We start from the raw sequence: 26,835 nt of genomic DNA, 5'->3' as shown, positions 1-26,835 counted from the left end.
CTGATCAAGAGCAAGAATATTGATCTATTGCGTGATGAGGCATTGCAAATGATAGATTACAAGACGCTTCTGCAGCACTAGAAAAGAAAAACAACCTGTATACCTAGAACTGCTTTAATGAGACCACAGTTTTATAAGGAAAAAAAGTCTAATAGTGGTGTGGTCACTATCCCACTATGCATAAGCATACTTTCTCCATCTTCCCCAACAGGAAATAATAATCGTGCGTATCTGGCCTAAAATATTAATCATTTCAGGCAAAGTGAGCTTCTGTTATCTCTGCGCAGGGTTACAAATCTTTACCAAGTCATTCAGGATCAAATTTTAGCATGTGCCATACGATTGTAACATCTTTGGTAGAAAGCTAAACTATTTTCCCAAAAGGAGACTAATGTGTCCCTTTAGTCTGGCTTACTGTCCTGGTTCTGTACCACTTTAGGAATTAGCAACGTTCAGAAAGCTTTATACTGAGAAATAGAAAACCACTAACGTATAAAACAGAAAGTGGCATTTTGTGAGCCCTGTTCATCCCTTATTTGGACATTGGGCTTAGGAAACACAGGATGACTTTTTTGAACATTTAAAATCACTTGGAAGGGGGTTCTCAACCTCTGTACTGTTGACATTTGTTGTGAGGGGCGGCTCTAGGCAGGGCAGGATGGTGAGCAGCATCATTGGCCTCTGCCTGCCACAGACCAGCAGCACCCTCCAGTCGTGACAATCAAAACTGCCTCCAGACACAGCCAAATGTCGCCAGGTATCCAAATTGACCCAGTTTGAGAACCCTCGACTAAGAGGTTTATTCACCTTTCTGTTTCACTCCTTTGTGGTAGTAAGGGCAGCTCACCTCAGCTTCATTCAACAGAAATGAAACCCAGCTAAGGATGTAAATGAAAGCAAAACCACTTATCAAGCAAATAGATATATTTTCCTCCACCCCTTGAAGGCAGCCCCTGAGGCATCTTCTCACAGAGCTAAGGGTTTTTACCTGAGACCTCTCACACCAAAGGAAAAATAATGCCGAGGAAAAGTCATCACCTGCACAGGAGTACCAAGGATAGAATCATTCTTTGCTATAATTTTTTTTTTTTCCCCAGAAGGTCAAACACCCTTTGCTGTAGAGCAAAACTTGCTAAACAGCCAACGAGAAAAGAACTCACTGTTTCCAGAAGCGGCTTTTCGGAATTTCGTCAGGTCAACGTTGGGAGGTCTGCTGGGTTTGGGTGGCGGTGGGCCCAAGGTAAACAGGGGAGGCAGGGGCTTCTGCTTGGGGGGGGCGGAGTTCTTGTCTCCCTTTTCCTTCTCTTGACTTTGGCCCCATGACCCCGCCACTGTCAACTTAGAGGGCGTCTTAGGGAACTTGGCAGGAGGAGCCCCAGAGGCCGCCTCTTCCTGATTCATTTTGCTCAGGAAGATGTTCTTAGCAGCATCTATCTTCCTATCTTCTTTTTTCTCTTCAGTATTCTTGGCGAGGCCTGGGCTTCCTCTATTGGCAGCAGGTTTCAGAACCACACCAGAGAAGGGTGAGCTGGATGCCTCGCCTCCATGGTCTTTAATTTCCTGGTCTTCCCTTGCTGGTTTAAAAGGGGTTGCTTTGGCCTTGGCTCCCAGGGGGTGCAGGGGTCCTCTCTGTAGAGACGCAGTCTTGGCGGGGCTCTCGTCTTCATGGGTGTCGTCGGTACCTAGGGATGGCTTCTGGGCAAAGGCAGGCTTGGGGAAGAGGGGCTTTGGGTCATGGTCTTGTGAGGCTGACGCAAACTTGCCTTTCACCCCAGCCAACTTGGGGAATGCTTGCTTCTGCTCAGTTTCCGAGGTTGGAGGGTGAGACCCTGGCTTGGGGCCTGGTGGCTTTAAGTCATGCTCTTGGTTTACATTGTGAGGCGCCGGCTTATTCGCAGGGGGCCAGGGAAACACAGGTTTGGAATCTTCCTTGGGCACGGTGACAGGCTTGGGGCCTATAGGCTTCGGAAACCCCACTTTCGCCTCAGGGTCTCTGGTGGTGGCCGAGTTTGCCGGCGGCCCAAATCTTTGGCCCACGCCTGTGGGCTTCAGAAACGGCGGCTTGGGCTCCTTGTCAGGCTTGTCCTCAGATGAAGGTTTCACCGCCAAAGGTGGCTTTGGGGACCCAAACTTAGGTACGTTGCTAGGTCCTGCAGGAGGGCTGGCACTTCCTTGGTTGTTGAATAGATTCTTTTTAGCTTGTACTCCTGAAGGCGAGTTTTGCCCAGAGACTTTGAAGGGGCGGCTGTTGACAGAGACCTCTTCTGTGGGGTTGCCCGCTGTGTTAAACTTCGCCATGAGGGACTTTACATCTGCTTTGGTGTCCTACAAGCACAGGGAACAAAAACTAGCTGAGAGCCAGAAGTCTTGCTTGCACAATTTAAAATACTACACTCTAAAGGGCTTCCTGGTTTGAGGCCTGCGCGCTGCTGATTGGTTAGTTAGGGAGACATTGTAACATTTATCTTCCTCTATGGCAAAAGAGTCTGTGAGAGTTTCTTGAAGGGGGAGGGCTACTGTTGTGCATGTACTGCTTGGGTCTTTTTTTTTTTTTTTTCTTTTTTTCTGGTCTAACACTGGCTCATTTCGGTTTAAGTGACAACTTACCTCTTACCTTTCTCTTTTCTTTTCCTCACTGTTTCTCCAGCTATCCTGTTGGATTGACTCTTACTTGGCATTCATCTACTTTGTTTTACTCGGAAAAAAATATGGAAGTGATTAATACGTGACTTCTTCCATATTTTACAGTTGAGTCTCTTAAATAGAAACTGCACTTGAAAAACTGAAAGTAAGTTTTGTGAATTCAGATTGCATGCTTTCTGCAGCATGGCCATGTTTAACACCTCTGTGGTTTGCAAGTGCTCTCCTGTTGCCATCCGCATTGAAGATGTGTCTGCTCAGGATATGTGGCAGAAAGATTCATTCATTTGGATAGAGTTTTCTTACTTATTTATAGTGCTACTGATTCAACTGGAACCAGACTAGCAGCCAGAATGTGCTCACCTTCCCATCGAGTAATGTCTTGGGGGCATAGGCTGGGAGAGGGTAACCAGGAAGCCATAGAGACTGGCTGGGAAGTCTCAGATCCAGGCTTCCTGCTGCTCCTGTCTCGTCTTTTCTATAAGGACACTTAATACCCTTTAGAAGTCCTGCCACACAGTCTCTGTCCTCGACTAGCATTAGGGTGTGAGTCAGTAGAGATGGCAAGCAAAGAGTCACCCTTCTCTGTGAAGGTGACTTTCCATTTAATCTGGAAAAATTCACAGTGTGATTTTTGTTCTTTCTCTCCAAAGCAAGGATTTGACCTTTTCTAATTCCTCTAGAAATACTTGAAAATATAAAGCATTAAAAAAAAAATCACTAAAGATACACATGCGGCCATGACAGTTTCCATTTTCGTGCTTTAAGAGTCCCCTAGAAAACGTTTTCTTTCTTCCCAGCACCACCTATCTGGCCACACACCCAAATACACGTCACCTTTTGAGGCCCCAAAACCGCAAAATAAGAGCATGGGCTCAATATATGGAATCTATTATTATTAGAAATATTAAGTAGCATATTCAAGGGCTCACAGCTGGGAACTGTGAGCACAGGGGACGCAAACTCAGGTGTGTTTAGGACTCCAAAGTCTAGAAATGGTCTCATTCCTTTTTGTATCCCCACAATACCTGGGCCAGGGGCTGGTACCTTCAGGATTCTAATGCACATTTGGGGAAATAAAGGTTGGCAGTAAGCTGAATACTGTGAATAACAATTTAAAAGAAATGGTGCCCTCAGCTGGAGTTTTTTTCTTTGTACCAAACTGCAGGGCCTATGTATTTGCAGGATGAGAGAAAGAAGCTTAGGCTCTAGGAGGAGAAAACCAGAAAAAACAGCAGTTTCCGGCTTGAATTTTGCTTCTTTAACTTACTACCCTCTCTCCAAGCGGCTGAAAACATCTTGTTTTCTACCGGTCTTCCTTGAACACTTTTTTTTCCAAATCCCCATGATATCCTCCAATCCTCAAACAATTCCTGAAGACAATAGGCAGGAAGCAGGAAGAATAGGGAGAGTCTGGGTATTGGGGGACAAATGGGAGATGATGGGTCCTTCCCTGAACCCTCCCAAGGAGACCACAGCTGTGGAGGACTCCAAACCTTAACACAAGATGCAAAAAAGAAGTATTAACACAAAAATTTGCTCTTGGGGCACCTGGGTGCCTCAGTCAGTTAAGTGTCTGCCTTCGGCCCAGGTCGTGATCTCAGAGTCCTGGGATAGAGCCCCAAGTTGGGCTCCCTACTCAGTGGGAAGCCTGCTTCTCTCTCTCCCTCTGCTGCTTCCCTGCTTGTGCTCACATTCCCCCCCCCCCCAATAAATAGATAGATAGATAGATAGATAGATAGATAGATGATAGATAGATGATAGATAGATGATAGATAAATCTAAAAAAAAAATTTGCTCCTCACATGTAACACAGTCTGTCTCCAGGGAAGGACTCTTTTATTCTAGACTTATTCTATATTTTGCAATTTACATTCTAGATCTATAATTTATTCTAGATTTCGAACCAGAGGCTACATTGCAGAGTGGGTAATAGCATGAACTGGGGAACCAGACTGCGTGGGTTTGCATCTTTCTAGCTGTTTACCCTAGGGCAGGGTACAAATTCTCTGGGCCTTGGTTTGCTCACCTCTAGCATAGGAATCATAATGCTATCTCATGGGTCTGTTAGGACGATGAGGCTATTATCTGTAAGGCACTCTAAAGAGTGCTCGTGATGGAAAGGGGCGTCCTATTTTTATACAGCAAGGAAACTTAGAAATCATCTGGCTCCCCTATCTCACTGCTCTGGAGAGGAAACAACAACCAAAAGTTTAAAGCAATATCCTACTTAGCTACAGCAACTTCTTGTCTTGGATTTCATCGGGGAAAACCCACAAAAACACATTAACCCACTGTCAAACTCCACATCCTGGTTTTAGTTGAGAAAATATGGAAATGGTGAATTTGAAATTGGAACTAAGTCTTTTAGTTGCCTACCCAGACCCAAAAGGCAGGGCAGCATCATGGTCAATAACCCAGGCTCTACAATTATTGACTTGGGTTCAAATTTTAAGTTTGCCATTTACTGGCCACGTGACCTAGTAAGTTTCTTAATCTCTCTCTCTAAGATTCAGCTTTCTTCATCTGTAAAATGATAATAATAACAGTACTTATTTTTTCCACAGCATTTTGTTCTTAAAACAGGATTAAATGGGTTAAGGCATGTAAAGTTGTTAGGTCAAGAAGTACATGTATTGGGGATCCCTGGGTGGCTCAGCGGTTTGGTGCCTACCTTTGACCCAGGGCACGATCCTGGAGTCCCGGGATCGAGTCCCGCGTCAGGCTCGAGCATGGAGCCTGCTTCTCCCTCTGCCTGTATCTCTGCCTCTCTCTCTCTCTCTATATATATCTATCTATCGTGAATAAATAAATAAAATCTTTAAAAAAAAAAAAGAAGTACATGTATCACACATCAAAAGATTGTCTGCCAACATCATTTTTTTCTAATCCACTATTCATATAACATCATTTTCTCCAGGTGACCAAATTCTGAAGTTATACCATTAATGTTATGTTCTAATTTTATTTATGTATTTATTTACTTATTTGTTTTTGAATTTTTAAATTTGAGTATAGTTGACATTCAATGTTACATTAGTTTTTGGTGCACAACATAGTGATTTGACAAGTTTATACATTATGCTACATTATGTTCTAATTTTATTTTTTAAAGATTTTATTTATTTATTCATGAGAATCAGAGAGAGAAGCAGAGACATAGGTAGAGGGAGAAGCAGAACTCGATCCCAGGACCCCAGGATCACAATCTGAGCTGAAGGCAGACACTCAACCACTGAGCCACCTAAGTGCCCCTATGTTCTAATTTTGAATCAATGTGACTGAGGCAAACATACTGCTGGATAACAAAATGGAGTTACTATGTTTGAGTTTGGTTTACTCACACTTTGAAACTTTTCACTGAATGTTGAAAAGTAGGGAAAGAAATAGTCATATGGGAACGCCTTGGTGGCTCAGTGGTTGAGCGTCTGCCTTTGGCTCAGGGCATGATCCCGGAATTCTGGGATCAAGTCTCACATTGGGATCCCTGCATGGAGCCTGCTTCTCCCTCCACCTATGTCTCTGCCTCTCTCTGTGTCTCTCATGAATAAATAAAGAAAACCTTAATAAAAAAAAAAAGAAAAAGAAGGAAATAGTCATATGTTCTTACGTAGGACACTTTGAAGAAAGGCGAACAGCCCCTGAGCTTACACTGATATGTCTGGCAGATCAATAGCTCAAACTCTACAACTAGGTAGTCACTTATTCTGACTGCTTAGCTTTAGAAGTTGTTTCATCATTAGCATTGTTACAAGTTTATTGGATAACATTTTTAACACCCAGGCTTATCCTTTTTTTTTTTTTAATTTTTATTTATTTATGATAGTCACAGAGAGAGAGAGAGAGGCAGAGACACAGGCAGAGGGAGAAGCAGGCTCCATGCACCGGGAGCCCGACGTGGGATTCGATCCCGGGTCTCCAGGATCGTGCCCCGGGCCAAAGGCAGGCGCCAAACCGCTGCGCCACCCAGGGATCCCCAGGCTTATCCTTAATCTCATAATCTCAACAATGATAGCTAGATTTCTTCCATGATGATAACAATAGAAAGGTAAAAATGGTCTTTTTTTTTTTTTTTTTTTTTTTTACATCCTCCCATCCTGATTTCATTGTCGATTGAATACCCATTCCATTTTCCAGGGTTCTTTTTACTTTTAAAAAAAGTTAATGAAAAGGTGGGGGGCTCCTAGGTGGCTCAGTCACGGAAGTGTTCGATTCTTGGTTTTGGTTCAGGTTGTGATCTCAGGGTCGAGGGATCGAGCCCTGTGCTGTGGGCTTGATGAGGAGTCTGCTTGAGATTCTTTTTCTCCCTCTCCTCCTCTCCCGCCCCTCTCTAGCATATACGTGCTGTCTCTCTCTCTTTCTCTCAAACAAATAAATCTTAAAAAAATGTTGAAAAGAGTATAGGAGCAATGTATCATTGTATGATAGAGTGAAAAGTCAGTCAACTCTAAGCCTTGAAACTCTAAGCCTTATTCCTCTAGTTCTAGGGGTATCATATACCCTGACCTACCTGTATAGGACAAGTTTATGCCTATTGTTCTGAAATAACTATTTATAAGTTTCACATATACTCTCAAAACTAACTTGCTTTCAACAATAAATTACATGGTGAATTTACCCAGTTTCTCAGCCGAGGCATCTACTGTGCTTAGTTTCTTATATATATTTCTAAGCTGTGCATGTACAAATATAAACACACACACACACATACACACCCTTCCTGTCCCTACTTTTTGCACAAGTGGAAACCCCCGCTTTGCAGCCTGCTTTTTTCCAGGACTGATAGTCAGCTGCTACACACCTGCACAGCTGACTATATCATCAGCAATCATTCTGATGGCTTGGTACCTTTACAATTCCAGTTGTTAAATACTTTCAGTATTAACTCTGTTATTTTCCTTATAATTGATCCATATAAGTGCATATTATTTGCACAACTTTTTTTAAATTATAGTTTTTTTAATTTTTAGAATAGTTTTAGATTTACAAAAGAACTGAGAATATAGTACAGAGTTGTCATATACTTTGCATTTAGTTTCCCCTTATTAAGACTTACTGTTAGTTTGCAAGACCTTTTTGACTTTAATGATTTAAAGATTGGGCTTCTACTTATTCTTAGAAAGAGATATTTCACATCTGGCAGACCTCAAACTTTAGGGTATTTTAAGAAAAACACTTCATCTCAAACTACTTAAGTTTCTTTTCCAAAATCATTTGAAGCAATTCATTATTATCTCCATCTGTTATGTACCTATATAATGTTTAGTCCAAAATACTCCCATTCATTGCTCTATAATTATACTAGGAAGATGGCTGCTAGTAAAAAGGGTTTTGCTACGTCTTCTGGGTTTCTAGTTAACAACTCTAGATTCCAGAAAATCTTTCTATAGCAATTTATATGCAAGTGATGGATCAGGTACATACTTAAAGGCTAAGATGACATTTAGGACAGACATCAAGAAACTGTACACATTAAGAAAATGTTTTCCTTTGTAGCAGTTTGTCTACATATTTTCTTCAGGAAAATTAAAAACACTCTATGACTGTTGCTAATAATAGGGTTTTACTTGATTTTGGATTTGTTTTTATAGTGCTCATATTTTTTTAAGATTTTATTTATTTACTTGAGAGAGAGCAAGAGAGAGTGAGCCCAAGATGGGGGACAGGGGCAGAGGGAGAGGGAGCAGCAGACTCCCCACTGAGCAGGGAGCACAACATAGGGCTTGATCCCGGGACCCTGGAATCCTGACCCAGGACCCTGGGATCCTGACCTGAGCCAAAGGCAGATGCTTAACCGCCTGAGCCACCCAGGCACCCTTACAGTGCTCATATTTTTAAATATATCTTGAATATTAGATTGATTCAGTGGTTCTTAATGAGAAGCACTTCTGGCAACGTCAGAAGAAATTTTTGATTGAAATGACTGATGAGGGTGTGCTCTTGGCATCCAGTGAGTAGAGGCCAGAGATAGTGCTGAATAGTGCACAGGCCAGCCTCTCAACAATGCATTATCAGTCCAAATAGTCCCAAAGTTGAGAAGCCCTGACTATAGGATTAATCCTATTGCTCCTGGATTCTTGAAAACACCTTACCAGAAAGTCTGCCTTTAATTTTTGTAATAGAATATAATCTAAAACCTATAAATAACTGTGTAAAAACTCAATGATACAAAAAAAAGCTACCACTAGAGATTATTTTCAAGTTCCATGTCTTTGAAAGTCTCGTCTTTGTAAAGTTTCATTTATAAAGCGCAAAAGAAAAACAGTCACGAATCATGGGTAATTAATAGATTTGAAACAACTGAAGCTTGATTTTACCTCCTTAAGATGTGTTTGTGTTACTTTTGTAATTAAAGCAAGAGTAGAGCAAACCACTCTTGTGGATGCTGTTATTCTTCCCTATATAGAATCCAGGGAAAAAGAGAAGAAAGTGATTTGCACTTGATCACATGTAATGCTTTCGATCATGAGGGAGACAGCAATAGTTTACCTAAATTGGTTTCTTTCTTTCATCATTGCTCAGTTTTACTGTATGTGGATTTTCTTTCTTGTTATGTCATTGTTTCTTTTTTTACTGTTATGTTTTACCCATGACCTATGGTCTGAACTGATGGTTCTTCTCATAGAACACAATTGGTTCCTACCACTGCCACCATTAGGACTCCCGGTGTGGTGGCATCAGAGGCTAACATGCAGTTGCAAGGAGGTGTGTATATAAAAGGAAAATGTTCCAGGGAAGACAGCCGTAGGCCTGCTCAAGGCTTCACAGATTGTAGCAGAGCGAATGGAAGAGGGAAGGAGGCAAGTGAGGGTGGTGTGCTGCAAGAGAGAGCCCAGCTTCTGCCAGGGTGATGGCTCATATTGCTCACCCATTCAGCAAAGGATTGATAAGAAGGTATAATAAAAAGGCCAAGAAGATAGAAAGTTCTTTCCTAAGCCAAATAAATGGGTCGTCCTTGAGGTAAGAAGTAGGCTGGTGAAAATTTGTAATACACTCAAGCAGTTCAAACTTTCACAGAGCAATAGTTTTCAACTTCACTGGTTTCTATTGCCTAGAGTAAAGACAATAACAGGTATGTTCCCCATGACCTCTTCTGAGCGGCGTGCATGCCTGCACGCAGGCACACATGAGTGATAAATTGTCTTTTCTTTTTAGAGGCTTAATCTTTTCTGCTCAGTACACTTGTAAAAGAGAATTCCTTTAATCTGAAAATAAGCTTTCTTAAAACTGTTTATTGTCAGAAGTTACATAATAAAATCATTCTCCTTGGTATTGACTGTACAGATAGAGATCATAGAAGTTGGCTGAAAACAGTACTTGTGACAACTTCTTACAAGATGGTAGATGGCAGGTTGCACTAGAGATAGTGAAACTATAGTACACTTTTTTTCATCCCCTAATAGGGATGTCAAAAATTTAGGTACTTAATGGGTCATAATTTAAGTACTTACTGTGTATACTCTGTTTCCCCAGTGAGATGTAAAAGCAGGAACCTGGTTTTATATTTCTTCCTCAAAAATAGCACCCCTCTGCCACCACCTAGTTGAACAAGCACTCCCTACTGCCTGGCACATTTCTTTCCATAGTATTTATCACACATACTGGTTGGTGGGCTGAATTTACTTGAATTTCACCATGACTGAGCACACAGATGATAGCTGGGGACATGATTTCCTCAACTTCTTCAAAGGTGTTGAACCCCAGTCATGAATCTATTTTTAAGAGCTCTCTAACAGAATCTCTACCTCATTGCGAATGGGCTGTGATGGATTCCAGTTGGCTAAGCCTCTGAGGTTGGAGGGAGCACCAGGCCCCTCTTCAACAGGATGTGGGAACATCTTCTCACCACAAATTGAGTTCTTGGGGCAAGATCAGGCTGTTGCAGACTGGGCAAGGGCACAGGTAGGAGGAGTTGGTGGCGGAAGCAGTGGGGGGAGCCCTTACATTTTTCTCAGTGACTTGTAAAGGTGGAGCTGGAACTGCAGACAACCCTAGCAGCCATCCTTGTGTTGTGAGGTGTAATAGAGTCAGAAGAAAATACCGGGCCTAAGTGGGTTCTCTCTGGGAGCTGTGTTGCTTAGCTCCCCTCAACACAGGTAAACTTGGCCTGCAGGAGGCTGGCCTAAATACCTTAGTGGAAAACCTCTCTATCATTATTCCCTCTTGTATTACCTCAGGCACCTGTTGCCCTGGACCCTTTCCTTGTTCCTGCTGTGTTCTCTCTTTTAGAGTAAATTGAAGTAGAAGAAGCAAGATAGTTCAGCAACTGGTAAAGCTCAGACAGTGACAGCCCATTTTCCAAATGCTGTGTCACCTTGCACTCTCAAGGTATATTGATCCTTTAGGCTTTTGTGACCTTCTGTCTTTAAAGATCAGTCTTGAAAATCACCATCCTTCTACAAATTAGAGCCTTCGAACCTCTCTTTCTGGTTATCTTACCAAATAAACCCTGCACCAGCACAGTTTTGACTTTGTCATGGCTTCTGATGGCTTATAGAAAATGGATAAGGAACTCCAATATGACTTCCTATGTGTTCCTGATATTTTTTCTGCTCTAAGTTTTGACTCTTTGATGGTAATGTAATGGTGACAGGATGCAGAGAATATAGAGTCCAATGTAGATAGGATGGAACAACAGTCCCAGAACCATCTATTTTTGTTATTCCATTTTATAAAGTTTTTATAGCAGATTTAACTTACATTTGCTTACTGTGCAATTCATATAGCCTCAGTTAAGTAAATATACCAAATTAGGGAATAGTCTCTCAGGAATTTGCATTTTGACCAATGAACTTGTAGATAATTAAAGTGTTTTCACAGATATCTTACTATTGGCTTATTTGGATCTTAAGATAATATTTAAGTATCAACAATTATACAATATAAGTCCTTTTATTTTTCTTGTACCTCCAATTCTGTTATCTTAAAGAGATCTTAATTTCATCTATTATTTTTAGTGGTTATTCTGTGTTTGTTTGTTTTTAAAGTAGGCTCCAAACTGGAGCTTGAACTCACAACCCCAAGATGAAGACCTTAGCTGAGATCAAGAGTCAGACGCTTAACCGACTAAGCCACCCTGGTGTCCCTGGTTATTCTATTTTTATATATAAATAGTATAAACCAGCAAAACCAAACTCACTTTGTTAAAAGCATATGAAATTCGAAATACAAATTCTTGATGGTTGAGAAAGATGCTGTTCGACACAGGATAAACAAAATAGAAATGTCCTGCTTCCTTTTTTTCTCAGCTTCCACATTCCCCCTGCCCCCCCCCAGCACAGACACAAACAGACACAGACACAGGAGCCTGGACAGTGAGTTCCTTCTCTGCACTTGACAAGAAGTTAGAAACCGAAAGTGTATGGTCTACATGGACTGGGCTGGGGTAAGGAGATGAGGCCATTTGTGGGGTTTTCTAGAGACTTCCTTCCCAGCATGTGAAAGTTTTATGAGAAGAGAACTGCTCAGAAGAGGAAGGCATTGACAAGCTGATCAAGACAGGTTGCAGTAAGGGATCTAGAGTGTGAATGGAGGAAGATAAAACTAGACTTTAGAAGTGAAGGGTTATGGGGGATTTCACAAACTGAAACCTCACTTTATAGTACGTGGCAATGTGAAGCTCTCCCTCGTATCCCCCTTCCCATTTCTAGTCCATCTCTCCTTTTGAACTTTGAAGAAAATGCATTCAGTATTTAGTAATCAGGACTGAGCAGTACAGTCACCTCACACCTCTTACTTCACTTCTCCTCTCTTATAAGTCAGTCACACGACTCTGCCATGAGATGAGCAACTTCTCTCACCTTTATCACCATGAGCTCTTTAAAGCAGGTTGCACTTTCTCTCATTAAAACTGTGATGTTTTCAATTTCAACCTTTTCATGGTGTAGATCCCGCTTTTAACACCAGCTACCCTGTTTTTCCCCAGCCCCTTATCATTTCCTAGGTGCTTCATGGCTTTAGCTCTCTGGGTTTTCACTTATCTTTTCCTTCACACATTGCTTCATTTTCTTCTGAGAGCACTGGTGACTCCTTGCTAATATGTCAGTGGTTCTAGCATGTGGCACGTTGCCAATATCTACTTTAAAATCTGTGCTGAATTATGATCACTCATCTCGGGGTACAAATGACCTCAACACTTCCTGCCCCTCCCCAAACTGTGTACACTTGTAGAGTTAGCAAAAAAATTCTAGAGTTTGGCATTTTATATCTGTTATGAATTCTATTATTAGAACTAATAATCATATTTTAAAACAAAATTCCACATACAATATCTGACTGGATCCTCCCAAAGCCTGGTTTATTCCTATTGACAGAGAAGGATAACCTAATTCAAGCACATGGTAGGAAAGAGAGCCAAATTGAGATTTTCTGACTCTAAACCCATGTTTGCTATAATATGCCATAGAAGTCATGACTTTCCTTCTTCTATGATTATGATTTTGAGTTTGAATCCTAAGCTCACACAAGATGAATTTCTTAGGCTGATCCAAAAAGTTTTCCACCTAACCCTAATGATTTAATCATGGTGGGTGATGTGTTAACACTTGCTCTACTCACAATTGTGATCATAGCAGATCTGAGATGAGCAAAGAGACAAATCAAGCAGGGATGTGGGGATCTAAGCCAAAATATCCTGATTGGCTTTGTAACATCACAGGTAATCTGAAAAATGTGAGAGAAGACAAAGACAAACAATTCTGCTTGCTGTATTTTTGATGTTTGGTCTGTGTATATGGGTGTTGGGGTGGTACATTTACATACAGGACTATATTAGGTCTCTTTCCCCCGCCCCACAAACAACTGCTCCCCAGAGTCAGTGGCATGAATCATCCATATGGCCATTCAGGGGCCTGGGGCACCATTACAGTTCATCCATTGTTCCCCTGGGATGGTGTTTATTATTCATCTGGCTGCAGAGGGAATTTGAAAGTGTGAATTGATAAGGGTATGTTTTGGGAAAGAGGCTATATTTTGGGAAGGCCTGTGGCAAAAAATCAGATGGTGAGCAAAGAATTCATATAAAATAACTCCTTTTACCTGGATAAAAAAGCAAAAAACAAAACAAAACAAAACAAAACAAAAAACCCATTAACATCTATGGTTCATTCAAAGAACAGAAATAAAAAATTAAACACATGAAAATCCCTTCTTGTTTAATGATTTTTAAAATAGTATGGTTTTCCTAAAGAATAAAGATACTACAAAGAGAGTCATCTGTTATATTAAAATAAATTTTCCTTTAATTAAAATATTTAACCACCTCTTAGGATGGCTATTATATTAAAAAAACCAACAACAGAAAATAACAAATGAAATGTGGAGAAATTGAGCCTTCGTGCATTCCTGGTGAGAATGTAAAATGGTGCAGTAACTGTGGAAAACAGTATGGCATTTCCTCAAAAACCAATCCAGCAATTTCATTTCTGGCTATATACCCAAAAGAAGTGAAAGCAGGGACTTGAACAGCTATTTGTACACTCATGTTCACAGTAGCCAAAGCTGGAAGCAGCCCAAGTGTCAACAGTGGAGGAATGGATGAGGAAAGAATGGTATATACACACAATGGAATATTATTCAGTCTTAAGAGGAAGGAAATTCTGATTCACGCTACAACATGGATGAGCCTTGAGGACATTATGCTAAGTGAAACATGCCAGTCACAAAAAGACATATATTGTCTGACTCCACTTATCTGAGGTACCTAGAGTAGTCAAATTCATAGAGTGAAAGTAGGATGGTGGTGGCCAGAGGTTGAGGGGAAGAGGCCATGGGGAGTTAGTGTTCAATGGGTACAGAATTTTATTTGGGGAAAATGAAAACATTCTGGAGATGGATGGCATTAAAGATCATACAACAGTGTAAATGTACTTATGGCCACAGAACTGTATATTTAAAAATGGTTAAAATGGCAAATTTTATGTTCGTATATTTTAACACAAGAAAGTAGTAAAAATAGTTAAGCATTATCTGAAAAATTATTAAACAAAAACTCTTTGTAAATGATACAATTGCTTTGATATTTTTCCACAATGAGATCTTTTCTTTCTTTTTATCTCCATTTTAGTGATTGGAAGAGGAAAATGGAAGTGACTCAAAATGGTGGTAAAAATGATCTTTCAAGAAGATCAAGCTTATATGTATACATATGTCCAGATGACATTGCACTTGATTGACAATATTTTTTAAAACTTTTAAAACATTTTAAACGACTTACACATAAGTGTGGCAAAACTGTAATAAAGGACCAATGTCAAATTTCTAATACAAATAAAAACAATACAAAACTACTTGGGAGGTATAAGCATACCTCATTGCTAAAGTTATTTTTTGACTAATAAGTTAAAAAAAAATTGTTTTAGATGGTCTCCTCTGAGGTGACATGGAAAGCAGAGGGCTAGAAACATAGGCTGCAGTAGAATCATCTTGGGAAATTTTTTTCAAGAGGCACATGGAATGTAACCCATCCTATCCTTCTGTGCTCCTTTAAGGGTTTCTCTATGGAGAATCACCAGCCCTTCCAGCCATGAGGACAAATGTGAGCATGTGTCATCTCATGGCATATTGGGATACCAAAATGACTAAAAACACTAATAATGAACTATCAGGAAGAGGAATTAAGAAAACAATCCCAGGGATCCCTGGGTGGCTCAGCGGTTTAGCGCCTGCCTTGGGTTCATGGCATGATCCTGGAGTCCTGAAATCAAGTCCCACATCGGGCTCCCTGCATGGAGCCTGCTTCTCCTTCTGCCTGTGTCTCTGCCTCTCTCTTTCTCTGTGTCTCTCATGAATAAATAAAATCTTTTAAAAAATGAAAAAAAAAAGAAAACAATCCCATTTATAATAATAGTGATAAACAAACCAATTTAAAAAATGGGCAGAAGATCTGAAGAGACATTTTTCCAAAGATATCCAGATGACCAACAGACACATGAAAAGATGCTCAATATCAGTCATCATCAGGGAAATGCAAATCAAAAGTACAATGAGATATTGCCTCATACGTCTTAGAATGTCTATTATATATTAAAAAAAAAACCAATAAGAGATAACAAGTGTTGGCATGGATGTGGAGAAAGGAAACCTTTGTCCATTGTTGGTGGGAATGCAAACAAGTGCAACCACTATGGAAAATAGTGTGGAGGTTCCTCAAAAAATTAAAAATGGAACTACTGTGCAATTCAATTCATTCTGGATATTTGTCTGAAGAAAATGAAAACACTAACTTGAAAAGATACATTCACCCCGATGATCATTGCAGCATTATTTATAATAGCCAAGATATGGAAGCAATCTAAGTGTCCATCAGTAAATAAATAGATAAAAAAGAACTATAGTATATATGAACAGTGAAATATTGCTCAACCACAAAAAGAATGAAATTTTGCTATTTGTGACAACATAGATGGACCTCAAAGGTATTATGCTAAGTCAAATAACTTAGAGAAAGAGAAATACCATGTGATCTCTCTTTTATGTGGAATAGAAAAATAAATAAAGTAAAAAGACCAAGCTCATAGATACAGAGGCAAGATTGGTGGTTGCTAGAGGTGAGGCCTGGGGGTCTGGGAGACATGAGTGAACAGTTTCGGTTTTGATTTTCTTTAGTTTAAATACGTTACATAAACAAACAAACAGACAAACATACAAGTGAAAGCACAGGTCTCCCACTGTGCCAGCAGGGCAACTACCACCACCTACAGAATGTGTTTTGATCACTTTTAGAACTCTTGAAACTCCTCGTCACTACCCATACAAATAATCAACTGTGAGACAAACAATCCAATGGAAAGTAAAATGAAGCTGAAAAAAAAAATCCACTGGGATCTTGGATCTGTTCTCCTTTTCTCCTCACATCTTCATTGATCAACTCCTACTAAGAATTACAGAAATTTAATGGCAAGGTTGAAGTAACTTTTGGGGGTACCCTGATTCAGCAAGGGTAAGTGGAATTGGGGTACAGATGTTGGCTGCTTGTCTTTTTAAAATTTCTATCTTCTACAACCACTCTAGTGGGTTGAATGAGAACCCCCTCACCCTCTCAAAAAAAAAAAAAAAAAAAACACATATGTTCATGTCTCAGAACCAGTGAATGTGATCTCATTTGGGAAAAGGTTTTGCAGATGTAATTAAGGATCATCTGATGAGATTATCCTTGATGATCCAGGTGGCACTAAATCCAGCAACAAGCGTACTTGTAAATATGGAAGGGAGAAAGAAAACAGAGGAGGAGAAGGCCACATGAAGACAAAGACATGAAGATTGGAGTGATAAGCCAGAGAATGCCTGGACCCACCAGAAGCTGGAAAAGGCAAGGAATGGATATACCCCCCCAGGGCCTTTGGAGGGAGCATGACCTGGTTAACACCTTGATTTCAGAATTCTGGCCTCCAGAACTGTGAGAGAATAAATTTCTGTTGTGGTAAGCCACCTAGTTTGTCATAATTTGTTGCAGGAGCCACAGGAAACTAACAGGACCCCCCTTCCCAAAAGTCCAAAATGCCTTTGTTCCATCTTTCTCTGAACGTCTAAGTGCCTGCATGGATGATGTTCACGATGAAGGGCGTAAAATCTTGTTGCATGATTACCTTTTCTGCACCACCATTTGTTATCACCCCAGAGCAAGCATTCCTGCTGGGATTGTCCCTGGGTCGGATACACAGAGTGGGGGATTGGTTACCTGCAGCCAGTGAGCTGTAGTGGCTTTTAACCTGCCCCTGGAAGCAAGGTCAGGCACTACTCTGACCAGCAATCAGGGCGCAGACTCAGCAATATTATTTATAAAGCGTATATTGAATTTATATACTCTATGGGTTTGCCTGTTTCTTGTCCATGTAAGGAGGCCTGTTAACAGAAGTAGAAAAACAAGTCAAGCCTTGAACTCTCCAAATCTATGAGAAAAACCCCCTCACTAGCTTCTGATGAGTTTCTAAGACTTCCCATTGGATTATCATCTCTGCTCAAACACATACATATTTGATTTTTTCCTAGTGGCTGGATACAGAAATGTTTCCCACCTCTGCTCTCCACCTTTCGGCACTCAGCAACCATGGACATAAAAGCCTGGGGCCTGTCTAACTCCGGACTTTAATAAAAAGAAAGATTAAAATGGGTTTAGCAATTGCTTGCACTTAGCCTTCGGACCACTAGGTGCCAGTGTGACCTCTCCCTGAGCCTGCCGTAACTTTCAAGAGTGGATTTCCCCCAGAAACCAGCTGTACTGAGCTCCTAGCCCTAAGAAGGGCCCTCTGGATTCCGGTGGGAGATGGAGAGCACATGAAGCCCCTGGTAGTTAAATGGATGGAAATGACAAGCAGTCATGAAAAGCAGCATGAATTTGAGCCTTGAAATTAATTCTCCAAGAGAAATGCAATCTTTCTTTCCCAGCCTTTTCTTTTTAAAACAGTAGGCTGGCTTCTCTCAGGGGGGTCTCTTGAATACACTGAGATTCCTTTGATATTCGTGATCACTTTTAATGGTGGATTTTTTTTTTAAGATTTTATTTGTTTATTTGAGATGGTGAGAGTGAGAGAAAGAGTGAGAATGGGAAGGGGCAGGGAAGGCAGAGGGAGAAGCAGGCTCCCCACTGAGCAAGGAGCCAGACGTGGGCCTTGATCCCAGGACCCCAAGATCATGACCTGAACCGAAGGTAGACACTTAACCAACTGAGTCACCCAAGCATCCCTTAATGGAGGATTTTTAAAGATGTGGTTTTATTGGAAAGAACATCTTCCTCTTGCTCCTTACCTATCATTTATCATTAATTTCTTGGGTATTATAATATTTGAAGTTTGTGTCATGCCTTATATAAGCAAATGTTTGTTTTGGTCTACATAAAACCTGGCCTGACGGTCTGCAGCATGGACAGAAAAGCACAGCCATGACTTTGCCTTGTTCATACACCTACCTATTTATCTACTTGGAATAATCTCTACCTGATGCCAAAATATTTAAAATGGAAAATATTAACGACCTATTGTTACATATTAGTACACAATAAGTCCATATAACTCTATACTCACAACAGCTCTCTGAGGTAAATACTACTATTACCCTTATTTTTTAGAGGAGGAAACTGAGGCACAGAGCAGTTAAGTGGCTCGCCCACAGTCACACAGCTGGTCGAGGCAGAGTAAGAGGCCCAGGCTCTTCTTTAAATTACCTCATTATAACTGTAGCTAAAAGGTGGGGTTGGGGGAAGGCCTAATGAATTCTGAAGAGGCAGCAATTCATACAAGAGAGCCAAAGGCTCCAACCAAATTTTGCTTTTAGTTACTGTCACTGAGAAAGATTTCCTCAGATAATTTGTCGCTCTTTATCATTGTTTGTCCCTGTTTCCCAGGGTTCCTTCTGAGGAGGCGGGGTTGATGGCAGCATAGTAGCTTCCTTTCCCTGGTCTATGCAGAAATTACACATGAATCTTCACCCCCTGCCAGATCTTAAGGTTTGGGGAGAGTTGAAATTTGCTCCTCCTCATCAAAAGGATGCCAGGATGAACTAAGTCATCTGTGCCCTCTAGGACCATGTTTCTGGTTCTGTTGCAAGAGTTCATTTAACACCAGCTGCACCAGGGGTTGGAAAGGAACGTGTGACAGGCCCTCTCCAGTTACGAAACAGCGAGTGACAGACACGTTTTTATCTGCTTATCACCCTTCTGGCTATAATGAGGCTGCTTCTGAGTGTCGGATGTCCACCTCTTCCGCTGTTTTCCAGCAGAGCTTTCTTTTAGTTATTTCAGCTAGCACAATCTATGCTGTCAGAATTTGCTGCTGTAAAAAATTACACATTTCTTTGAAAGAAGCTGTTACCAGACTCCTGCAGAATGAGGAAAAAAGAGGGCCTCACTGAGTGAGTCTTCCTGGGGCCAGGGGCTGGGTCCCCCTCACTTTTGGCTGTTGTATCTGCTCAGCCTGCAGAGTCCAAGAACTGTGGCACTTTCAGATGCCTGGCAGGGTGATGTCCAAGGGAATGGTTCAGTGATCCACCCCTCCCTCCCCCTACTAGGCTGACTTCGACAAGAAAAGTTCTATTATGTCCTCAGGATATTGAGTAAGAAGGGGGAGGTAAGCGGAACTAAAAAGTGTCTGTTCAGCCTGGACACTTCTGCTGACATTCCCACCAAGCATATGACATTTATAAGGGCAAAACCCAAATGAGGTCCTCCTGCCTGCCACTATGCTTCCAGGATACAGGGGGAGGAACCGAGAAGGCTTTGCTTCTGTAATCTGCTTGCACACCTGGGGCTGCCTACCTGCTGTCGATTAGGGAGATCCACTCCAAGACATGGCATATTTGCTTCTGCCGCTGGGAGGTGAAATGAGTGGTTGATTGTATGAGCTGGTGGGGGTGCGTGTGGCAGAAAGCCCAGTGGTTTCACTCTTGTCTGCTATTGGTTAAATTTTTCTTCAAAGTCTGGAAAAACTGGAGTATTCAAATTACAATCTATGTTGAGAGACTACCATTGGGACTCAGTGGGTTTTTGACAAAGTGTTGTTAAATTAAACTCTCTTGCCTTTCTTTAATTAATGAATCGATCCATCAATCAATCCGTCTGTCAGTCACAAATAGGAAGCACCTACTGTATGGGTCAAGCCCTACGTTGAGACGAGAAAAGTGAGCAAGACAAGGTTCCTCTTAGTCTTTGTAACCTCGTGGCAGTTGTGTTGGACACAGCCACTTTCCTCTCCCTGTAGTCTTCCATTCTTCCATAGCAGGGTTTTGTAAACCGTGGCCCATGTGTCTGCCGCACCTGCCCTATGGCTCATCTCACACAAACTTTAAGCTGAGATTGGTTTTTACATTTTTTAAAAAGATTTTATTGATTTATTTATGAGAGACACACACACACAGAGGCAGAGACATAGGCAGAGGGAGAGGGAGAAGCAGGCTCCTCACGGGACTCAATCTCAGAACCCCAGGATCATAACCTGAGCCAAAGGCAGACATCTGCTCAACCACTGAGCCACCCAGGTGCCCCATTTAGCAACTCTTTAAAAATGTAAAAACCAGAGGCACCTGGGTGGCTCAGTGGTTGAGTAGATGTCTGCCTTTGGCTCAGGTCCTGAATCTTGGTTCTTAGTATCGAGTCCTGCATCAGACTCCCCACAGGGAGCCTGATTTTCCCTCTGCCTATGTCTCTGCTTCTCTCTCTGTGTGTCTCTCATAAATAAATCAATAAAAAAGAAAATAAAGAGTTTCTAAAAAAAAAAAAAACGACAGAAACAAAAAGAGCAACAACTTACATGACAAAGACCACAGATAGTGTAAAAGATTTACTATCTGACCCCTTTGTAGAAAAGGTTTGCCAATGCCTGTTCTATAGTAAGAGAACTCCTGTGTTTTAGCCAGGCACACAATTACACAGAAGAGAACATTTCCTAGCCTCTTGCCCCTAGAGGTGGTCATATGGCTAAGATTTGGCCAATTGGATCAGAGTATAAGAGATTTATGAAGCTCCTGGGTAGTGTCCTTAACCTGGGTCCTATCATGCTTCTCCTCCCTGCTGGCTGCAACACTGTGTGGGTCAGAGCCACTGTGGTTCACTGATGACTAGGGCAATGCTGGGGATAGCAGAGCCAGAAGACAGAAGGAGCCTGGGTCCTGGCACCAGGGAGCAACTCTACTGTCCTTGGATTTTGCTGGATGGTTATGAGTGAGGGAAAGGAAGAAAGTAGAGAATTATTCACTTTTTAAAGCCAGTCTTATGTTTATTCTCTTTCCCACCTACCTACCTCTGATGCCAAAGACGAAACAAAATCTCCCCAAACCCAGAACATGCCCTGCCTCCATGAAATGCATCTCTTCTCTTCTACTTTACTTGGTTAACTCCTACTTGAGCCCCAAAGCCCCATGTAGATGTCATCCCCTTCTGAACTCAGTTCCTCAAGACTGGGCAAGATGTCTTTGCTCTGGCTTCCTAGGTATCCTTTAGTTATTGGAGACAAGTCTGTTTCTCCCACTAGACTTTGAGCTCTTTGAGGGTGGGGACTATGGCTTATTTGTCTTTGATCCATAGTTCCTAATACAGTACCTGGCACACAGAAGGCACTTTATAAACATTGTTGAATGAATTAATTTATTACAAGTCAAGGGCAACTTCCTGGTTTGCAGGGCATTTACGTCTTTTACACATTTATCCCCAGGAAATGGTAAATCCAGCAATTTATACCTCTGAGGGATAGAAATAAATTTTGCAATCCAAAATGGGAGGAGAAGAAATGTACACATTTACAAAGATTATACTTAAACATTTGAGCATTCAAATTGAGTGATAGCTATGTTTGTTGATAGTACTGGAAAAGTTTGCAAATTTAATAAAAATAAGTAAAAAGCTAGGAGATGAGCTTGGAAACATAAGGAAATGTTCCTAAAATAAATGAAAGTGTAGATACTTATCTGAGTCTCTCTTATAGTGAGCTGATATCATTATTACATAACACTCACTTTTTTCGTATTTTTGTAATTCCGCTCACTTTTTTCGTATTTTTGTAATTCCTCACAGAGATATACAATATTTGATATTAAATATCAAGTATTTTTATTATTTGATAACAACATGGTAATGATGACAAAAATCCCATTTGGTTCTCCCTGTGCCCCTCTATGTTATATGGCTTATAATCAATATATGCCAAAGTAAAAGCATTATTTTGGCCATATGCCTGTTTTACTGTATGTTCTAGATACATGCAACCATTTTTGTGAAGCAGCAGATGAATGCAAGACTTTAAAGTTGCTATATGGCAATAGTATTCTTTCCCTTTCATTTAGAGGAAAGCATATAAAATATGAGAGGCACAGTTTTCTTCACACACAGTCCCTCTTGAGATGGTGTTAACAGAAGGTGGAGTTGGAAAGAATTACTTGCATTCTATTTTTTAGGGAAATCACTAATGTCATATTGGGTTATCGTTTGGACATCTACTTCTCATTATTTTTGTGGCTCCTCCCTAGAGTGTTTCATAAATTACGAGGAAGCCTGAGCAATTACATAAAATAAAGTCTTTCAAAGGTTTCTTCACTTAAATACTAGCTCTTATGTTACATCTGCTGCAGAATTACAGCCAACACCTCAATACTTCTGGATATTTTATGAAAGGTTGAGGAGCGCCCTCCCCCCCTCCCCGAGCAAGAGCGATTCAAAGAAAATGATGGTCTCCATGAATAGCTCATTCTTTGTGGGCTTGAATACCAGGCTTTTTCTTCCCCATTATGTGTAGCTCTATTGTGAAACACAAGGGAATAAAATACCTTAGGGTGAAAAGTAGTGACAGGCAAATTTTCTACTATTCCTATGTCACCCCATCCTCACCTCTACCCCAGGTTGAGAAACCTTACCCTATTTCTATCTGGTCCATATAATTACTGCCTGCACCATGGGCCTGTTCATACCTATGGCCTGTCAATATGCTTGCTTTTTCTGTTCTCTAAATGCTGCACTTACCGTTCTTGTACCTTAGCAACTATAACATTTATGTTCTCTTAATTTAAAAAAAATGACAGCTAATATTCTAATTCTTCAAGTAGAGACGTGAAGCCAATGACCAGTCGAGCCACCTTTCAAGGAGAGGTGATCTGGTTCTGGTGCCTATGCCAGCTGTGCTGTGCCATTCAACGTCTCCAGTGACTTGTTCAGAAAACAAATCATGAATGTATGTGTGAGTGAAAATATTTGGCCTCAAGTTATGTTTTAGCACAATCCTGATGGCTTCCCTTTCCACAAGCATCTGGAGGTAACATGAAGATAGACCAGGTGGGCTTCCCCATCCTACTTAAGTAGCAAGGGAGTGCACTTGGCAGGAGAGCCCAAGCTCTGCCACTGTTCCAGACTAATGAGCAGCAGATAAAGCACAAATGAATCCACACCCTTCCGAAATTTGCCATTGCCCTGCTGACAAATGTCCAGTTGTCAGAAGCTTTGTCTTTAAACCAGTCACAGCCTGATCACAGGTTATGCAAAATGTGTTTTCCTAGAATGAGTTCACTATGTGATGTCAAAAGTACCCAATGCCCAGACACATTGGTAAGTAGGCTGAAAATGGATCACGTAGAGGGAAGGCAAGAAACAGATTCTGCTTATTTTCTTTCACTTTAACAGCTACTTCCCCTCGCTCCCCTCATAACTCCTATACACAAATCAGAGAAACATTACAACCTGCAAGGGGCAGGACTGGCTTCAGGCTCATGGGTCAAAAAAAAAAAAAAAAAAAAAAGATGGTTTTTCTCTACTTTCCTCCACCCTATCTCCCTCTTTCCCCACCCTCCTTCCTCCAATCTGCTCTTTGTTTATCCTTCTCGAGAAGGCAGAAAACTAGCTCATCAACACCAAAGGTTTTTCCAACTCTCAGCTTCTTAGATTCTACAAACACACTCAAAGTAAGAAAAGGTACAGGGACTTGAACAACTTCCAGGGGTTCTGCTACGTGGGATTTTGTTAACTGGCAAAACCTTTTGAGAGATGCCGGCAATCTCTGAGAAGTGGACGTGCAAGATCCGTGCCCATTTCTCCCCATCTCCTTCTGGAGGCTCCACTTTCTTGAGCTTCTGACATGCAGAAAAGTGGTCACTCAAGATTTTTGATTGTGTATAGCTAGCAGTAAAATATATTTTAGCATTCACCCCTAATATCTTTAGTGAGATGTCTTTTAGTGAGCCATATATTTACCTACCACTCCATACACACACACGTGTATCACTTCACAAATATACTTTACTAACCATTATAAAATGTAAACAAAAATAGGAAAGGTGAGATTTAAAAAATATCATCTAACAATTTCCTTTCATGTCCAACTGTCTTGAGCCTCCTTCTGTTGTATTCACTCCACTTTGGAGAAAAAAAAAAGAGTAGAAAGAGAAAACCAATGCACTAGAAGTAGGCAAAGGGCATAGGGATGTCATGGTGTTCCCTACTGTCTGGTCCCACCCATTCAAATGGGTTTACAAGTACTTTCTTTGGCATGCAAGTGCCCCCAAAACTTCTCTCTGATCTAAAGCCTGTCATCCCCACCAATCTGCCCCAGCTGTGTCATCTCTATGGGTCCACGTGTTCAGTTATCCACTGTTGCTTTCCTGACCAGGTAATCACCTAAGGGACATCTTCACCTGAATGTCCAATTGGCATTGCAGACATTCATTCACACAAGACCAAATGGTTAGCTGAGAATCAACTTTAGACTCACTTCTCTGACTCCTGTGTTCACATTTTAGCACCATGTCCTGTTGCTTCTATGTCTCAAGGGTCTTTGGAACCCCACTTGCCCATCCTCTCCAGTACGCTGCCTTCATCACCTCCTGCCTCTTTAACTGCAATGGCTTCTTATGAAATTGTTCTGTCTCTAATCTTTTCTTCCCGGGGCTGTCAAGCATGATCTTCCTATGATCAACTGGATCATGCCTCCTGAAAGCCCTTCAGTGGCTCTCCAACCCTTCAGGAAACAAAATCAAAACTCCTTAACATGGCATACGAGGCTTTCCATCATCAGTCCTTGTCGCCTCCCATCTCCCACTGCATGAGGCATAGCTTCTGCCACTCTCATTTCCATAACTTCTTCCCCTTCTTCAACTGGGACAACCCAATCTTCTTTAAACTCTACGCTGAGATTCCTTCCCCACCAGTCTTCTCTGATCCTCCCCCTGAGACGTTCAGAGTATTCATTCCAACAGGTGTTAATGTTTAATGTCTAGGTCCATTTGAACTTGCCAGGGATAGGGCCCAATTCATAATTTATCTGAGTTTTTAGACTAGCAGTCCTCAAAGTCTAGTGTTCAGAAGAATAAGGGAGGTGTTTTTAAAAATGTGATTCCAGACTGAGTAGGTTTAGAATAAAACCCAGAAATCATGCTTACACCCGCTTCCTCTCCCAAGTGATTCTCATCTAATTCATTCCGAGAGTTTAGCAGTATCAGTGCTGAGGCCTATCAATAAATAGCAATGAAAGAAGGAATTCTCTTTCTCTCTCATCTTTCCATACTTACTAAGCAAATGCACTAATGTGAGCTGAGGCAAAGACTATATTGACTGTGCTTTTGGGAGTGGGACTTTGGATGGACCACATCCTGGTGCAGAGATCCACCACACAGCATGAATCTGGCCTGTGGATCTGCTTGTGTTGCCTATGTGTGTGAGGATGCATACACACATAGACACAAATTCATATAAATGACATTCATTAGCAACAATTAAAAATAGCTTTGGAAAAACATAAAAACGTAGGGAACTCTTGCAGATTAAAAGATTCCAAAGGAATATAATAAAATGTAATACATACAGCTTGATTGGATTCTGGTTTGAACCAAAAAATTAGAATACTTTTGGGATGGTTGGAGATATTTTAATATGGACAATTAAACGATACAAAACTTTTTACTTTCCTTAGGTGTGATGATGGTATTATGGTTAAAAAAGAGACTGCCCTTGTTCTTAGGAGATACATGCTTAAATTTTTAGGGATGATTGTCATAATTTGCACAAATTACCTTCAAATTGTTCAGAAAATCACTTATACATATAATGTGGCCAAGTGTTAACAATTGGGTGAATTTAGCTGGAGGGGAATATAGTTGTTGTTTGATGTACTATCACTTAAGATTTTTTGTAGATTTAAAACTTTAAATAAAAAAATGGGGAAATGTAAAAACTAGAGTGATTTCACATAAACATTCAGATTTGTGGCTTTCTTTGAAAAGTCTGATTTCTCAGTGCAACAATTAGCTGGAATTTTGCCTGGACTCCATCATTGACTGTGACTACTTGGCTCATTGAAATTGCCTGCCTGGCCCCAGGAAGCATTTGATTTGTAACCCAAGAGCCCTTGAAATTCTGCTGGATTCTCTTCATAGGATTGTTTTTTTTCTCTCTCTTTCTCTTTTTTAAGGATTGTTTCTCTTGAATCCAGTAAGACTGACCTAAAGTGCCTTTTGCTGGGGAAGAACTTTCACCTTGAGAAGCCTCCATGGGAACCAGAAAATGAAAGTCTTGAGGAGCCATGGATGCTCTGTCTGTTCTTGACCCCCATACAAAGCCTAGAGCATCTCTTCCAGCATCCACAACCAGAGCTGGATGAGGTGAAAGATCTAGTCAGCAGCAGTCGGTGACTCTTAACTGGAATGGTCATTATCTCTACCTTCTAGGGTTTGGGGTCCCAATCACACAAGTTAATATGAGCAGAACTGACTTTTGCTGGCACACAAAAGAGC

General features: G+C 41.1%; 1 protein-coding gene and 1 long non-coding RNA gene across 6 annotated transcripts in view; one reads left to right on the top strand and one right to left on the bottom strand.

The window, feature by feature from the left end:
• Positions 1 to 26,835, bottom strand: part of FYB1 (FYN binding protein 1) — a 150,604-nt gene that overhangs the window by 90,570 nt on the left and 33,199 nt on the right. For all 5 annotated transcript variants that reach the window (XR_012030228.1, XM_072824822.1, XM_072824824.1 and 2 more), the window contains exon 2: positions 1,161 to 2,325. Coding sequence is in view for 4 of the 5 variants with exons in the window: in XM_072824822.1 (XP_072680923.1) it covers positions 1,161 to 2,325 (1,165 nt within the window). In the remaining variant the exon portion in view is untranslated. The remainder of the gene's footprint in view (positions 1 to 1,160; positions 2,326 to 26,835) is intronic.
• On the top strand, positions 1,351 to 14,927 carry LOC140632620 (uncharacterized). Its single transcript, XR_012030229.1, has 2 exons — positions 1,351 to 1,523; positions 14,705 to 14,927. It is a non-coding gene; the product is annotated as an uncharacterized lncRNA (long non-coding RNA).

The sequence above is a fragment of the Canis lupus genome, chromosome 4 (assembly GCF_048164855.1).
Source record: "Canis lupus baileyi chromosome 4, mCanLup2.hap1, whole genome shotgun sequence".
NCBI classification, from domain to species: Eukaryota; Metazoa; Chordata; class Mammalia; order Carnivora; family Canidae; genus Canis; species Canis lupus.
The sequence above is the reverse complement of the archived record's forward strand: the minus strand, read 5'-3'. Positions and strand labels throughout refer to the sequence as shown.